This window comes from Myotis brandtii, unplaced genomic scaffold, assembly GCF_000412655.1.
Source record: "Myotis brandtii unplaced genomic scaffold, ASM41265v1 scaffold441, whole genome shotgun sequence".
Classification (NCBI taxonomy): Eukaryota; Metazoa; Chordata; class Mammalia; order Chiroptera; family Vespertilionidae; genus Myotis; species Myotis brandtii.
Window position 1 is genome coordinate 2,006,181 of NW_005366873.1, and position 18,100 is coordinate 2,024,280.

Consider the following 18,100-nt stretch of genomic DNA (forward strand, 5'->3'; position numbering starts at 1 on the left):
CAGGGGGCAGATACTCAACACAGGAGCTGCCCTCGGTGGTCAGTGTGCTCCCCTAGGGGCAGCGCCACTCAGCCAGAAACTGGGCTCACGGCTGGTGAGCGCAGTGGCGGTGGCGGGAGCCTCTCCCACTTCCGCAGCAGCCTTAAGGATGTCTGACTTCCAGCAGGCCTAAGCCATCAGTCGGACATCCCCCAAGGGCTCCTGAACTGCGAAAGGGCGAAAGCCAGGCTGAGGAACCCTCCTGAGTGCACGAATTTCATGCACCGAGCCTCTAGTGCAGTGATGGTGAACCTTTTGAGCTCGGCGTGTCAGCATTTTGAAAAAACCTAACTTAACTCTGGTGCTGTGTCACATATAGAAATTTTTTAATATTTGCAACCATAGTAAAACAAAGATTTATATTTTTGATATTTATTTTATATATTTAAATGCCATTTAACAAAGAAAAATCAACCAAAAAATGAGTTCGCGTGTCACCTCTGACGCGCGTGTCATAGGTTCGCCATCACTGCTCTAGTGTTTAATAAAATAAGATAACAAACTGTATTGCCTTTGGTAAGAGGTCGCAAGGTTGCCTTCGGTTTCTTTTTGCCCTTATGTTTATCAAGTGAGATAAACCAGCCATGCCTCTATTAGCGGCAGTCACCCTCAGCGCTTTCTCCTGTGACCTGGAGTCTATTTAATAACTGTAGCCTCACATTTGACACCCAGCTACCCAGGGGAGCTCAGCTAGCCAACCCATTTAAAGTGAGAAGACAGTCTGTGCATCTATGGTCGTATTTATTCTATGCCTTTGAAAAGTAACTTTTTAGGTTATATTTTATTGATGCATGCACACAAAGAAGTGCATATATCAAGTGTAACAGGAAGGATTCTCACTAGTGGACACATCTGCATAACTAGTGCCCAGATCAAAAAACAGAACATAACCAAAGTCCAGACACCCCCCCTCTCTGTCTATCCCCGCAGACATGCGTCCCCAGTAGTAACCACTGTCTTGATTCCTAAAACCAGTTCTGCCATTTTTAAGTGGTATGAAATCTTATAGTATTTATTCTTGAAAGAGATTGTATATTTTTAATGTTTAGAACCAAATTGATTGTCACTTATTTATTCCTTGAAAGGAAAATCTGTACTATTAACTTAAGAGTATGCTGGGCCTGGTATTTTTAAATCTTGGGCTGAAAGTTTTCTAAAAATATCCTGGTAAAGTCCTGGTGACATATTCAAGAGTGACTTCGGGTTTGGTTCTATTGTGCAAGTGGTGTTTTGGTTTCTAAGGTGGAGTATAAGAAGGATCACGAAAGTAGTAAAGGTCACAGTATCAACTACTGTGAAACACCTCAATTCAGGAACATGAGCAAGATCTCAAAATTCACCAGTGATGTGAGTTTTTAATGCCTAAGCATTTCTGGGTCTCCTAAGAGACAGTCTATGTGAATGTATTTATGTGTCTTGGAAAAGCATGGCCTTTTAAGCACAGATACCTAACAGGTCTGATTAGGATTGCTGGGAATGGTCGATGTAGTGTTAAATTCTTTTACACCTCCCGATGCACACTTGACCTTGAGTGCTCAGGGCAGTGCCTGCCTGTCCTCTTGCATCCTTCCTGTATGGCAGCATCCGGTACCGAGAGGCGAATGCTGGTGAGCAGAGCATGCAACATCCTCTCCCAATGCAAATTTGTGCTTCTTAACTTAACACCTGGCTGACCGGTCAGGAGATAACTCGTGTCTGCATTTACATTAATTTAAGTCATTTTAAAACTCTGAAAGCTTAAAATCACTTAATGTAAATACAGACACCAGTTATCTCCTGACTGGTCAGCAAGGTGCTAATACCTGCTCTCATTTGACCTGCAGTCACCTGGGGAGCCAGATGTTATTTCCTCCCATTACAGATAAGCAGCTATATGCTGGAGTGGCATTTGCAAATTTGGAAATTCTCAGAGAAGGTCTGGAGATGTATCCTGGGGAACATAATCTACACCAGATTATGTGACTTTACTTCTGTTTAGTTGTGCATCCTCGTAGAATTTAAAGTCACTCAGGACTTTGTAAAGCTCAATGAGGAATTTATTTTTCATGAATTAGTGGGGAAGAGCACCAGCTTTGGAGCTGACAGACATGGTTTCACAATTAGCCAAGTGGCCAACTTTGGGCAAATTGTTTAAGCTCTCCAGCCACTTTGCCCATTGTAAAATGGGGATGATGATAATTCCTGTCCTCATAGAGTGAGATCAACTGAGATAAGTAGAATCCTGTCTTGATATATACAACATTGTTCTGTTTAAATACTCTCAGTGCCTAATAACTCAATGGCCTCCCAGGGCAGGTCATGTTAATGTGGCTTCATTAGATGCTACCCAAATTTTCCTATTTATGGCTTCTTATCATCCCATTTTGGTTCTCATTATTTGGTAAGCTGCATTTGGGACACGATATTATTTCACCTGGTTGTAGTAGTGACCAATCCATGATGAAATGTTCATAGAATTTGGTAAAGCTCAAGTTTTATTCTTCATCTATTTAGAAATGGAGGTAGTAGCCTACAGTGATTGTACTATCCCCCAGCATGGGGCTTCACACACAATCAGGGCTTGCCCATTGGAGAGCTCCTGCTCTCACAGTAGGTTTGCACATTGAAAAAGATCTGGTATATACACAATTGAAAATATTTTTTAAAAGTCAGGTATGTTTTGTGCTGTCTGTGCCCATCAGATTTTATGTTTTTTTGCCTGCTGTGTGCTTGTCCCATTCCAACTTCTTGTCCTTGCTTGAAACTTCAGTTGATTATTTTTTTAAAAGGTGTGTCTTGTTATTCAGTGAAACACTGACTACTTAAATGGGTTGTCTTTAATCATTTATATTTTCAATTTAGTCCATTATGAGGAGTAGTTAATTTTGAACACCTTGGGAAGAGATGCTTTTGTTGAAAGTTTTGTGGTCCCCTGTAGAATAAATATAAAGAAAACTACCAGAACCACATGAGAGGCCACTATGAAGGAGTTGGTATGGACAGACGGACTCTCCATGCGATGAAAGTTGGAAGTCTGGCGAGCAACGTGAGTCCTTGTGTGAGGGGCCTGGCGGTCCGGGGGATCAGTTGGAGTGGGAAGAGGTGGGGCATAAGGAATTCAGCCAATTCTTTTCAGTCTCCCTTTTGAAAAATCAGTTTTCTGTTGTGTAAAGGCTGACCCATAAGAGTTCCTAAACACGAACCGATACAACCAGGTAAAAATCCTTGACACTTATCAATAGCTTCAATTTACTTATCTCAGCTTCCTCTGGTTTGAAGAGTAGTCAGATCCATTGTAATTGATCCAGTGTGAGAAAAACTTCCATTTCCGAGAGATAAAGAGAAATGGATGAGCATAATTTTTATTTGAAATTCCTGCTATGAAATTTGTTGGCTGGTTGGGTGCTTGGTTGATTGGTTCATTCATTTATTCCATCGTGATGTTCACTGGAGACCTTCTGTTCATTGAAGGCACTGGTCTTCAAAGTAGATCAGGTCCCTGTTTCATCATAGCCTGAAATCTATTAATCTGTCTTTGGCTTTGTCAATTCAGTTCATAGGTTTGCAAATGCCAAGTTGTAAATCTTACCAATTTCATTATTAAAACATAGCAATGTCAAATGTCCTCTGCTTGAGAATGTCAAATTTGATCTTTAGGGGGAAAAAATTGAAAGCACTCTGAAGACTCTTGACTTTTCATTTATTTTCTGGAAGAAGCTCTTCCATTGTATATTCATGTGCAAATACTTCTTATTAACAAAAATTACAAGGGGCTCCATATTTAATAAGATAAAATAAACGTGCTACAGATGGAAGTTAATGAATTTTGGATTAATTAAGAGGAAGAATTCAAATTAATTGAAGGCAAAAGTGTGAGCATAACTTAATTTTCCTTGGAGGTGATGAAACTGAATTAATTTTGTTTCTGGTTACTTTTTTATTTCCCCCTCTGGTTACCTTTTAAAATACTTCCTATGACATTCAAACAAGGTAAACAAAAAAAAGTAGAGGCTAATTTCTCTTTTCTTGTTCTTTTCTTTGTGTTTCAGATTGCCTACAAAGAGGATTATAAACACGATGTTGTCGACTACAACTACCCAGCCACTCTCACTCCTTCCTATCAAACAGTCATGAAGCTGGTTCCCTTGAAAGATGTAAGTCCTCTTCCAATAGCCCTTTCTGCTCTTTCTTGTCGCTTCTCTCCTGTGGAGTGATTCTTAGGCAGCAAGATGGAAAGAAACAAGATACATAGGAAATGGAAGAGGGATTGAGAAAGGGACACTCTTTTTCACTAGGAAGTCCATTTATGCATGTTTGGAAACTCTTCGTTCTTATTTTATTTTATTTATTTGAGAGAGAGAGAGAGGGGAAGGAGGGAGAGAGAGAGAGAGAGACATTTGTGCCCTGATCAAACCCACAACCTTGGCATATCAGGATGATGTGCTAACCAACTGAGCTACCTGGCCAGGGCTAAGGGAACTCTTAGCTTTTCAATATAAGGTGAGGACATCTCTAGTTTTGTCTTGAAAATAACCTGAGGTTGAATTTCTCCTGTTGGAATTTGGTGGACTGTGTCCACTGCTGGGCACATTAAGTAATTGTTCCTTAGCAATGATGACCTTTTTTTTTAAGTTTAGGAGTGTGCTATGTTTAAGGACTGGAGGAAATAAGATAAAGTGGCTGTAAGTTGTGAGAAAGTGGTAATGGTAACTCAGTTTTTTTCTTAGTAGCACTTGGGAAATATATGTGTAGAATAATATATAACTCAATTATTACATCAGTGATTTTATTTATAGTTTGGCTGGCACAAAATAAAATATGCATAATTAATTAAATTTATTGTTTTTTACTTATAAGAAGGTTACTATATCTTTATTACAGAAAATTTAGAAAATACAGAAAAGTACGAAGAAAAAAGACAAAAGTCATGTCCTATCTTAAAAAGTACTTAAGGTGGTTTAGAATTGAGTTGATATCACAGTTACTTGTCAGCAAAGGTTATCATAAATCAGTCAATAACTTAACAAATAATTCAACATATATTTAGTAAATGGTCAGTGCTACTTTCCTGCACATTCCTTTGGGATCAGTAGTTGACTTGGGTTTTGCTATTGGTAGGTAGGTCTTTATGTCACTCTGTCTTTTGCTCAGAGTAGGAGCAGTGTTGGCTGTGGTGGGTATCTTAGTGTCTGACACAGTTTGCAGGACAATGGAGGATAATCATTGGCAAATGGTAGTTTAATGGATGAAAGGGGCTTTCAAACATGTAATAAAGCAAGAGATGGGCGGTAGAGAAATATAAAGGACTTAAACTTTGCTTCTCTTTTTCTGAGGAAACTTTGCTTCTCTTTTTCTGAGGAAACTTGGTTGGGTTGACTTGCTCACTTCACCTTAATGAAACCCAAGGTTAAACTTGACTACCAAAACGACTTCTTTTTGTTTTTGGCTGCATACATTACCTGGGGAATGTGAGGATCAAGAGCATTTCATTAAAATTCGAGTCTGTGCTCTTACAGTTGAATTATAGAAATCATGGGTAATAGCACAAGCAAACCAAGGTAGATTCCTACAACATGTACTCCCATTATAACATGACTTGCTATGACATTCATCTGTATAAGGCTGACTCAAACCAAGCACCTGAAATATAGCCAGCTCACCTTTGGAAGTCTGGGAATAGAATGAAATTAGACTGGATTAGAAATAAGCAGAGGTAAGTTCAAAATGGAGCCCACGAGCCAAATCCAGGCTACTGAGATGTTGTATTTGGCCACAGAGTGTTTTAAAAGAAATTGGACCAATCTATAGAAATTTATGTAAGAGAGCACAAATTTATATATTCTTTTTTTTTTTTTTTAAGTTGGAAAACTCAGGGAACTGTGGCCCTAGTTCCTGCATGGCAGTGCTTGGGTGGGACTGAGTGGCAGCTGCTCTCTGTCATCACCTTCCTCCTACTTTCTAGGCTCCCTGTGATTTTGAGTTTACATCCTAATGTAGGGGCGTTGGTGTTCAGGAAGTTTGGGGGACCCATTACAAGAACATTTGTGGGCTCTCTTGCTGTCTGGTAGTTGTAAAGGTGCTCAGATAGCTATGAAATTAAACAAGCACAGCCCTTGATTAGAGAGGGTTCCCTTCAGATGGGTTTTATAAACACTAAGAGCATTACAATGAGACTATGCTCAGCAAAGAGCCCCTTCAGAGAGAAAACTGAAGCAATGGCTAGGCATCTGTGAGGTGGCAAAGGTGTGGTTAATCACGGAGACTGTCAGTTATGTCCTGCAGAGGAAAGCAACTGTGCTCTGCCACGTACTCAATGCAGAGTTATCAGGAAGGAATATGCCATTCTATAAATATAGTTTTTGTGACCTTTTATCGTGCATAATTCTGAATTCTATTAGACACTTCATTATGAGATGATAATTTTTCCCTCTAAATTAATGCATCAGGAAGCCACTGTACTCTAATCTCAGTAATAGTTGACATTGAAATGAGTTTATATTTCCTAGTTTTCCCTCCATACCCCATGTCCCAAACTCAGAATGTGCAAAAACTTTTCTTCTTGAATCTAGGCCTGAAGAAGCTGTAACAGTGTGGGGGTGCTGGATGGGGTCCTGGGCTTTAGGCAATAAAACAGAGGCATACCCTAGCCAGTTTGGCTCAGTGGATAGAGTGTCAGCCTGCAGACTGAAGGTCCCAGGTTCGATTCTGGTCAAGGGCAAGTATCTTGGTTACAGGCTCAATTCCTGGCCCTGGTTGGGGCATGTGGGGGAAGCAATCTATCGATGTGTCTCTCTCACATGGATGTTTCTCTCTCTGTGTCTCCCCTTTCCTTCCACTCTCTCTAAAAATCGATGGAAAAGTATCCCCGGGTGAGGATTAACAAACAAAAAAACAACAGAGGCATGATGACTATGAGTGGGGTGGGTGATCAAAGCCAGAGCCCAGCTGACTAAGGGCCAACGTGGAGTCTGTACCTGGAAAGGCTCTGGTGGGCTCGGATTGTTTGTTGTCTCCAGTTGGAATCTTTGGTTCTCTTTCTAGTCATTTGAGAATCGCATTTCTGTTGGGCTTAGGCAGACGGGGCTAAGCAGGTCTTAGAGATGAGAGTGAGTGACATCTTCCTGTGCCTCTTTGTACCCAGGTCAACTACAGGCAAAGCATCGACAAGTTGAAGTACAGCTCTGTGACCAACACCCCTCAGATTGTTCAAGCCAAAATCAATGCCCAGCAACTGAGTCATGTAAGTGACTCGACATACCCAGCCGGATGTGGGTGACTTGTGATTGCCGGGTGGCCTTTGGATATCGGGCTCCCAAGGATGTGACTTTCATGAATGGTGACATTTGTCTTATTACAGCTATGAAATGACCCCCCCCCCTTGAAAAATTCAAATACATTCAAAAGTAAAAAGAATAGTGTAAAGAATCCCCATGGCCCATCACCCAGCTTCACCATCACCTCATGGCCAGTCTTGCTTTATCGTTATGCCCATCCACTCCCTTCCCCGCCCATGTTATTTTGAAAAATATCTCATGTATCATATTATTTACTCTATAAATATTTTAGCATGAATCTTTAAAAGATGAAAAAAATTAAAACATATTTATGCATTTTTATATATCACACCCAAAAATTAATAATTCTTAATATAACTAATGTTAATTAGTATTCAACATTCCAGTTGTCTTATAAGGTTATACTTTTTTATAGTTTGTTTGAATTAGAGTCAAATAAGGTCCACATTTTGTGATTGGTTGATATGTCTTTAAGACTTTTCATCTTTTAAGTTTTTTAAAAAATGTCTTATTTTCTTGCAAGTTTTCTGTTGAAGAGACTGGATTGTTTATCCTGTACCATTTCCCACAGTCTGAGATTTGCCAACTGCATCCCACTGCGGCTTTCACGTGTTCCTCCAGCCTCCACTTGTCCTATGAAATAGTGGTTGGGTCTATAGACTCGATTAGGTTCAGGTTTAATTTTGGGCAAGACTGCGTCTCAGATGATGCTGTATTCTTCCACTGGGAATCACATAATGTCTGGGTGGCTCTTTCTTGGAGATTTAAGATTGCTTTTCTTCAATGTGGGCAGACATTTGATAATTACTCTTTGAGTATCCACCATGCATATCGCAAGATGTTCTAAAACATTCACAAAATTGTAGGCTTCCTGGTCAAGTGCCTTTTCCAGAAACTCCTTCTCAGCTATGAGTCTAAAGGGAAAGTGGAAAAGAGAGTGTTCTTCTGCCCATCCAAACACCTTGCATTTACCCTGTGGGTTTACTTGAAACCCAATAGGTGAATTACCGTGCTGACTATGAGAAAAACAAGTTGAATTACACATTGCCCCAGGATGTACCTCAACTGGCGAAGGCCAAATCCAACGCCGAGCTCTTTAGCGAGGTAAGCAGGCAGCATGGGGAGAGTGTGGTGGAGGTTATGTGCACAGTGAGCATGATGATACCAGTCCCAACGAGCCATGATTATTCTGCTCATGAGATGGGTTCATTCACGGCACCCACCATGTTATAATTTTGAATCTTGCTGTCTCATGGCCCGTGGTAGTTCACTGGGGGTAAATTGATCTTAGCAATTTTATTCTCACAATATGAGCATGTGTGCAAAATGTGCATGAACACGCACATGCCACCATCATCATCATCATCTGGGTGACTTCATGCTGGAGCTTTGCTGTGTGGAGAAACTTTAAGTTAAAGATCGATGTTAATTACCAGATTCTCCCTGGAGTCCCAAATGGGCTGTGATTGGGCTTCTCATTCTAGATAGGATTTGTGGGGCAAAAGAAGAAAAGAAAAAGGAACTAATATTGTTGATGTGTATTCTGTGCTGGCCACTGGGAGAAACAATGGAGTTATTAAATTGTCATACCCCCAGGAGGTATTTATTATAGGGACACAGCGGCATGGGCTTTGGTATCAGATAGACCCAGGTCAGATGTTGGCATTGCCACTTTTAACCCATGTCCCTACATGAGGTTTTAATGTCTCTGAGCCTCACAAGCCCAATGCAAAGACTTAGAGTTGATGAGTAGAAGACACATAGGAAAGGGCCAGAAAACAATAGGCGCTGTTACCATGGCAACACCAATATCAACACCTTAGATCTAGGTTGCACTTTACCAGCTTAAGATCTGTTTTCATATACTACACCCAATTTATTCTCACATCAATCCTGAGACAGATAATAGGGTATTCTTTTGGCAAATGATAAACTAAGGCATAAAAAGGTAATTTACCCAAGGTCACATGATCAGGAAACACCAGACCTAGGATGAACACATGGGTCTTCTCTTTGTCCTGCCCATTACCGTCGCCCTGCATGGCTCTGCAGCTAAGGAATCAACGAACTGTCGTAATAATTGCTATGATCCTTTTGATAATAACACCAAGATTCTTGTCTGTAGACAGATGAAGATGCCACCTTCGCTATTTGTTTGTTTTTTTCTTCAACTTATGGCCGGAATATGGATAGGGACTCTTAATTCACCTGTGTCTTTGTTTGTCAGATTAAGTACAAAGAAGGCTGGGAAAAGTCCAAGGGGAAAGGATTTGAAATGAAGCTGGATGCCATGTCTCTGCTGGCCGCCAAAGCCTCCGGAGAGCTTGCTAGCAATGTAGGTTTTTCTCTCATTAACTCAGAAATGCATAAGAAATGGTTTCCATAAAATGTCAGTGGTCCTGCAGAAAAAAATAATGACTGTTAACGTGGCAAACATCACAATCCTTTAATCTTCTGGGTGCGAAAGACGGGGAGGTGTTTTTGCAGAATTATTCCCCTTGCACTTGTTAAAACCAGAACCCCTGATATGGCAAAGTTTCTCTCTCCCTCACGGTAGACTTTCTTCTTTCTCTCAAGATTAAATACAAAGAAGAATATGAAAAAAGCAAAGGCAAAGCCATGGGAACTACGGACTCTAGGCTTCTGCACTCCCTGCAGGTTGCCAAGATGAGCAGCGAGGTAAATTCCTTTTTACCCACCATCCTTTACTTAGAGTTGTGTTACTTTAAAGTTTTTCCTGGGCCTCCTTCACTTGGGACTGTTACCTTTTTATTGACTCCCACCTACGACTTCTTTCCTTGTGTGAGAAGTCTGTTCCATTTCTTTGTTCTTAAATGTATTTTTGTTGATTTCAGAGAGGAAGGGAGAGGGAGAGAGAGAGAGATAGAAACATCAAGGATGAGAGAGAATCACTGATCAGCTGCCTCCTAAATGCCTCCTACTGGGGCTAGAGCCTGTAAGCTCGGCATATGCCCTGACTGGGAATCGAACCAGTGACCTCTTGGTGCATGGGTTGATGTTCAACCACTGAGCCACATCGGCCAGACTGTTCCATTTCTTTTGTTTGCAAAAGCATTCTTTTAAAATAGATGAGTGATGTGTTCCCTATGAGTGACCAGGATCTCCTAGTGAAGGTATAAAGGTGTTCAGCCTCATCTACTGATTCTACAAATGTTTACTAAACAACTACTATGGGCAAGATCCTGTGTGAGAGACACTGGGCTCTAAGTATGAGAACCACATAACAGGTTCCTCTCTGACAGAGCTTAATTCTACCGAGAGGGTTCAACAGTAAGCACCCTGATTATTGTGGCGATGTCCTGGATGAATCCTGTAGTTACAGATGCACACACTATTCAAAATATTTAGCAAACAACTGGGCATCTAGGCTCCAACCAATCAGAATGATGCTCCTTTGTAAACAACTATAGTTAATGTCTGGAGATGAACTGTGGTAAATTGTCACTTACTGAAACCCTTGTGGGAGGTAAATTCTGCTAGAAGGGGCAGATGTGGCTTCTCATCAAGTCTTCCCTGCCAATACTGAACAGTTAAAAGGACACGTTAAGTATCAGGTTTCTGCTTTACGACTGCCTGCTCCAAGCTGTGAGGCCAGCTGACAGTGCTCTGATGGTGCAGACAGGTCTAATTACCTGGTAAATCATTAAGGAGCCATGGCTTGAATAAAGTAAGAAGGTTGGTGTCCGAGTCACCATTTTGGATGTGCCTATATAACAAGCCCTTTAAAGTGCATAGTTGTGAAACATACAGAGACATTGAGAATCTGGCTTCGGGTTAGATAGAGAACGAAACGGTATTTCATATTTGCAGCTGGAGCATCTAGGGCCAAAAAGACTGTCTTGCCCAAGGTCATAAAGTAGTCAATGATAATGGTAGAGAACTAGATTCTAGAACTCTTGCTTACTGGCACTATATTCTTTTTACTGTAGATCACTACCTTTCCCCACCACCATATCATCACCACCGACATCACCATCATCACCATCACCATTATTATCACCACCACCATCACCATCATCACCACCATTACCATCACCACCACCATCACCATTATCATCATTACCACCATCGTCGTCATTCCTATCATCAACATGATCATCACTATTATCAACATCACCATTACCACCATCATCACCATCACTGACATCATTGTCATCACCAACACTATCATTACCACCATCATCATTACCATAATTACCATCAACACTATCATCATCATTCCTATCACCAACATCATCGTCACCATTATCAACATCACCATCATCACTATTATCCTCACCACCACCACCATCACCATCCTTCCCATTACCAACATCATCATCACCATTATCAATATCACCGTCACCACCATATTATCATCACTAGGGCCATCATTACCATCATTATCACTATTATCATCATCACCATCTTCACCATCGTCAACACCACCATCATCACTGTTGTCATTGCTAACATTTACCAAGCGTTTTCTGTATGCCAGCCCCTGCATGAAGCAGGTATCACCTACTATTTTGTTGACTTATCACAATAGTCCCCCGAGGAAAATGAGCCCTTAGAGCAGTGGTTCTCAACCTTCTGGCCCTTTAAATACAGTTCCTCATGTTGTGACACAACCATAAAATTATTTTCGTTGCTACTTCATAACTGTAATGTTGTTACTGTTATGAATTCGTAATGTAAATATCTGATACGCAGGATGGTCTTAGGCAACCCCTGTGAAAGGGTCGTTCGACCACCAAAGGGGTCGCGACCCACAGGTTGAGAACCGCTGCCTTAGAGAGATGATGTAACTTTCCAGAGATCATCCAGTTGGCAGAGGGCAGATCAGGTTTGAACTCAGGCTTCTCTGGCTCTGGAGCCTAAGCTTTGTTATTCTACCTTTTCAAGCTTCTACAGAAACCATGGATAAAGTGTTTGCCTCCTGGGGTAGCCAGTTAAAATGATTTAGGATTGGAAGGAGGCATTTCTCCCAGAGACAAAGTAGTGTGGAATCTCAGCTCCCCGGCACTGTCATCTTACAGAGCCAGAAATGGGTCCCACTTTCCTGACAGATGGGTGCCATTGCCCAGAGTGCCAACTTCTCACGAAAATGTGGGCTTCTTTCCTGTGTTTCCATATCATGCCTGCAAACACAGGCTTCGAGTAATGGGCCTTGTTTTGGTACATTCAAGGTTGAATACAAGAAAGGCTTTGAAGAGAGTAAGGCCCACTTTCACCTGCCCATGGACATGGTAAACATCAGGCATGCTAAGAAGGCCCAAGCTCTGGCCAGTGACCTGGACTACAGGAAAAAGCTGCACGAATACACCGTGCTGCCCGAAGATATGAAGACGCAGTGGGCCAAGAAAGCCTACGGGCTCCAGAGCGAGGTGAGCCCCCCTCATTGACAGTCTCCCGTGCATCTCTCGCAGTGGGATACAGTGACACTTTGAGAGTGAACCTGTGCACGTGTCTATGACATAACTAGAAGGACCAGGAAGAACCAGGCCTGAGGAGGGTGGATGGGGAGATAGAGATACAGTTTTAGCTGAGACAATGGAGATTAGAGGATGCAGGACAGGGGGCTCAGAGCCATGACAAAACTCAGGATGAGTGAAGAGGAATCAAATGTTGAAAATGGTAAATAAATCTCGGAAATTTAGCAGATTGAAAGATGAGGTCCTTGATCAAAAAGTCTGAAAAGCCCACTTTCTGGTTAGGTTATGACGTTTCAGTGCTAAAGTAGAACATGGTTACAAAAGTGGGCCCAGTGTCCTCCCTACCTAGGCAGAGTCCTGACAGATTATGAAGGAGTAGGGAGCAGTTCTTCTAGGAAGACGATGCAGAAGCAAGGATTTTCCTAACTCTCCCCTCACCTTTGCGCAGTCTGCACCCATGCATCTGTTAGAGACTGGCTTTTCTCTTGCAGCTGCAGTACAAATCTGACCTGGCGTGGATGAAAGGCGTGGGGTGGCTGACGGAGGGCAGTCTCAATTTGGAACAGGCCAAGAAGGCTGGACAGCTGGTCAGCGAGGTAACCTGAGCCGAGGCCCCTGGCTTCTACTAGTGATCTTGTCCTCTGATTCCCCCCCTCCAACCCCCAGGATTATTTGGGGTATGACTCATAGGAGTATTTTTTTATTTTGCACCTGGGGAAGGTATGTGTACGCAGCCCAGCAATGTAAGTAGCAGCAGCGTCCACAGAAGAGTTCAGAGAGGTTGTCATACACAATCGGTTGGCACGAGGAAGCACGTATTTGTTGTGTAAGAGTTTGTGATTACTTCTGAATTAGAGTTGGACATTTGGAGGACAGTGTTCTCATTACACTCTTGCCTTTCATTCACTGCAGACTTTGAGCAAGTCATTCAACCCTTCCCAACCTCTTTCACATAAAAATGAGAAGGTTGGACAGGCTACCCTCCAAAGTCCCCATGGCTCCAAGCTTGCTTCTCTTTGCACTGTGTAAAGCTGGCTTTGGCAGCAGGCAGAGGAGGACTTTTGAAGGGCATTTCATTTGGAAATGGGACTATTTCAGGATCTCTCTTTGGGATCTTTTAAAGGGGATTCTTGTGTCGTGGCCAGGAAGGCTGAGCCGGCATCTCTCTTGCAAATGGTAATAATAGTGGTAGTCATAGCTGCCAACTGTGGACTGATAATTATATACTCATTGCTGTCATTTATTTACCACTTGGAGTGTGTTACCTACATATTGTTCATTTATTGCTCACTGCAGCCCTAGGTGAGTGACACTATTATTATTCTGTTAACATCCCATTTTACACACGAGGAAAGTGAGACTTAAAGTCACACTTCCAGGAACTAGCAGAGGTGGCAACTGAATCAAGTGTTAGATCCAGTGCCCCGGCTTTTGACCACTAAGCAATATTGCACCCCCAAAGCACGTTTTTGTAATTTATCCTTATTTCCTATGTACTCACCTTTCTCTCCAACCCAGACACATTTATGGCCAGAATGTATAAATAAGGAAGGTAGAGAGAATAGAATAACCCTTTAGGGTCCTATTACTTAGCTTCTTTGAGACCAGCTAAAATACAGGGGGGGGCAACTAAAGCTTCATTTGTCTTGGACAGGAGTGCAATAAGGGACCCCAACTAGCCTTAGGAATGAATTCAGCCTGAGGAATGTGTTTCTACCTCACTTCCTGTGCCTACTCATTGTTAAGCTCCTCAAGGGACACGTAGATACCATCTCCTTCGCCTTTTTAATGTCCCTGCTGTGCCCTGTCCAGGGTGATTCTTGGCTCCTTGTTTACCAGTGTGGAGTGGGGGATCAGGGGGAATTTCAACCCTGGAAGGGCAATGTCACTTCCTTCAATTATGTGGGGAAGGAGTTTTCCATCAACACAATGGAGCTAGAAAGGAAACTGCAATTGTCTGGAGTATTTGCTCTAGAATTTTATTTTCCTGCAGGGAGGAGATTTGGAGTTTTTTAAAATATTCCAATCCCTATTTGGGGTTCAGTTGGTATCTATAATCCTCTTGCCGACAGCACTGGGGGTTTTGCTCATCTCTGAAGCTGGAAGGAGGTGGAGGTGAGATTCAAACTTCGGTCTTCATGATTGTGAAGTCCAAGTTCCCTACACCTCCCTATCCTGGGTCAGATCTAGATTTATAAGATGGACACATCCCAGGGCACATGGTGAAATACAGAATTTATTAGGAGAAAATGCAGGAGTAGCAACTAAAACACTCTCACCAGAGCAGGCAGTCTCGGGTCTGCCTGGCCCTAAGTGCAGGACCAGCAGGAACATCCCCCTCAACCCCAGGACATGCTTGGGCCAGAGAGAGAGAGAGAGAGAGAGAGAGAGAGAGAGAGAGAGAGAACAGTCTCATCCTAATGGGGTCCCTTTTCTTTGAAAACAGAAAAACTACAGGCAGAGGGTGGACGAGCTGAAGTTCACCAGTGTGGCCGACAGCTCCCAGATGGAGCACGCCAAGAAGAGCCAGGAGCTGCAGAGCGGGGTGAGTCCCGGGCTGCCCTCTCTCCACCAAGCTGCTGTGTCATGGGCCTGGGAGCCTCTGGGGACAACAGCAGGTGCTGCCCAGGCACGATCCAGGGACCAACAAAGAATCATCCCTTTAAATAGGCTGGACCCAGCCTTCTGCAGGCTTCCAGGCTGTCTCTGGGAGCTGGATCCCAGGTCTCCCCGCCTCATTCACCACACTTCTCCCTGGTTGTTGGGGTCAATGCCATCTGATTTTATTCCTTTCAGCTTTCATTATTGCCTAGTTCCTTCCTTCTTCTTTCTTTCTCCTTCTGTCTCTCATCAGAGGCTCTATAATTCTGGAGCCAGTAGAGCTTTATCGTGGGGGACAATGATATTTGCTTGTGGGTTGTGTACAGTTCATGCCCGCTTGAGCTCACATGTGGGGGGCAGAGCAGTGAAACTCCACACGTGTTATCGATACATCAGTGTTCAACACTGGTTGCGCACCTGCACCAAGTAGGTACCGTAGTTGCTACGGTCCTCACTTTCCCTCCTAAAGGTCCAGGTACACCTGCCAGAAAGGATGCTATCAACGTAATGAGTCAGCAGAAAGCCACTTTTTGGAAACTCAAGTTGTTGGTCGGGAGGAAAGGAGAGGGAGAAATAGCAAGAGTGTTGGAGATGTTCACTCATGGTGTCGTTCTGGTCGCTGCTCACTTTCCAGGTGTCAGACCTACGAATGCATTAGGCTCGATTATGGGGGTGCAGGAGGCAGAGTGTGCTTCTTATTTTTCCTACGTGGAGAGTCTGTGCTCATTTGAGCTCTCTGATGGGTTACTTTAAGGCTGCAGACAGTGTAGGTGAGAACACCTTGGGGAGGTCTATGTCTTCTCAAGGGAAAGGCATGAGAACAAAAACCTTGGAGGGATTTTGGGGTTGGTTCCCCAGCCACATTCTTCTCTCAACTCCTCACTGCTTCTCCTCCTAGTAACTCTCCTGTGTTAAGCCTCATTTACTGTATCTTACCGGCCATTGTCTGGTCTGGGTGGTTTTGTAAAGTCTTCCCAGGCAAGGCACAGAAGATTCAAGCAGACATAAGAACCCATGAGTGATGCCCATCCGCCCACCTGCTCCTGACCCAATTCTCTCTCCCAACAGGTGGCCTACAAGGCAGGAAACGAGCAGTCCCTCCACCAGTACAGCATCAGCAAAGATGAACCCCTCTTCTTACAGGCCCGAGCCAATGCGGCCAATCTCAGCGAGGTACAGCATGGGGGTCCGGCTTCCCTGTGTGGGCACCTGGACCCCCAAACCTGACCAGCCATGTTGGTGGGTCAGCTCGGGTTGCATACATCTGGTCATTGTAAACAGCTTGTCTAGCAACCTTGTTCCTGACCAGTGTTTTATGGGGAGGACAACCTTTCATAGGAGTGAGCCACTGACTATGTGAAGGAGTAGGAGGCAGTGGTTATCCTGGGGTCAGAGTGGAAACAGCATAGGAGCAGTGTCATAGGGGAGGGAGTAAGAGCTCAGACGTTTGCTCCGAACTGCCTGGGTTTGATCCTTGGCTCTGCCAGTTACTAGGTGTGTGACTTTGGGCAAATTTTTGCTCTCAGTTGTCCAGTTGGTAAAATGAGGGTAATACTAGTCCCTTCCTCATTGGGTTGTCATGAGGCTGCAATGAGCTAATATACAGAAAGCACTCAGAGGACTGTGCACAGGGTAGCTTTGCTCTTAGACACAAAAGTATGCATCGTCCCAACTTTCCCATCTGTGTCTTCTAAGGAGGGGCCTTGCTCTGCCACTCAGTTCCCAGGTCTTTGGGGTCATGATCTGATTAATGGGGAGAGGAAAGAATTAGAGGGAGTGACAGAGGCTAAATTGACTCACACACAGCAGGCAGGGGAGCCTTCCAGAAGAAAGAATTTGAAATCTGGAGGTGGAGGCAAGACAGGAAATGGGAGAAGAAAGGAAAAGACGCAGAGGAACTAGAGGCTGGGGGACAGGGAAAGAAGAGAGTGGGGCAGCGGCTGGACAGGTGGGGTGTGCACCGAGCTGGAGAACACCTTTCAGAAAGGTTACTGTGGTCATGTCATGTTATCCCATCTTCGGCATGTCAAGGCCTCTCGAATTCAATGTCTGCTTCTTTTTGATTGAAGCCATGTGTAGCAAGAGGCGTTAAGGCAGTAACAAGGAGGCCTGGTTGTGTTCAGGTTACAGGGTTTCTGAGGTCTTGGGGTTTGGGGGAAAGGCGTGATCGATGTTTGCCTCCCAGAGGGGTTGTTACATAACGAGTCCATGGGAATGGTCTCATGTGAAGATGATCTCTTTTCTCTTGATTCCCCTTAGAAACTGTATAAGAGCAGCTGGGAAAACCAGAAGGCAAAAGGCTTTGAGCTTCGTCTTGACTCCTTGGCCTTCCTGGCAGCCAAAGCCAAGAGGGACCTGGCCAGCGAGGTGAGTCGGTCTCCAACTTGTCCATGTCTCCGTGAACGCTGCCGTTTACAGCATGTGTATATACACATTACATACTCCATAGGGCATGTATATGTTATGTAACATATGGATTCCATGGACATAAATATAGAGAGACGTCAGCTGCACTAAACAGTGGCTTGGTGGTCAGTTGATTTACATTCCAATACCAGCTCCTTATGCTATCAGAGGGTAACATTTTACATTCCAATACCAGCTCCTTATGTTATCAGACGGTAACATTTTACATTCCAATACCAGCTCCTTATGCTATCAGAGGGTAACATTTTACATTCCAATACCAGCTCCTTATGCTATCAGAGGGTAACATTTTACAAACCAGCTCTGGTCTGGAGTGGCACA

The 18,100-nt window shown here is 43.4% G+C and overlaps 1 protein-coding gene across 10 annotated transcripts in view; it reads left to right on the forward strand.

Annotated features, from left to right (window-relative positions):
• NRAP (nebulin-related anchoring protein) overlaps positions 1-18,100 on the forward strand; it is a 64,406-nt gene that overhangs the window by 13,901 nt on the left and 32,405 nt on the right. For 6 of the 10 annotated variants that reach the window (XM_014546361.1, XM_014546363.1, XM_014546362.1 and 3 more), the window contains exons 12-23: positions 1,282-1,386; positions 2,957-3,064; positions 4,068-4,172; positions 7,160-7,258; positions 8,313-8,417; positions 9,541-9,648; positions 9,891-9,992; positions 12,506-12,703; positions 13,243-13,347; positions 15,198-15,296; positions 16,421-16,525; positions 17,612-17,719. In XM_014546361.1, coding sequence (XP_014401847.1) covers positions 1,282-1,386; positions 2,957-3,064; positions 4,068-4,172; positions 7,160-7,258; positions 8,313-8,417; positions 9,541-9,648; positions 9,891-9,992; positions 12,506-12,703; positions 13,243-13,347; positions 15,198-15,296; positions 16,421-16,525; positions 17,612-17,719 — 1,347 coding nt within the window. The remainder of the gene's footprint in view (positions 1-1,281; positions 1,387-2,956; positions 3,065-4,067; positions 4,173-7,159; positions 7,259-8,312; positions 8,418-9,540; positions 9,649-9,890; positions 9,993-12,505; positions 12,704-13,242; positions 13,348-15,197; positions 15,297-16,420; positions 16,526-17,611; positions 17,720-18,100) is intronic. The other 4 variants (XM_014546366.1, XM_014546368.1, XM_005874519.2 and 1 more) reach the window with 2 other exon arrangements.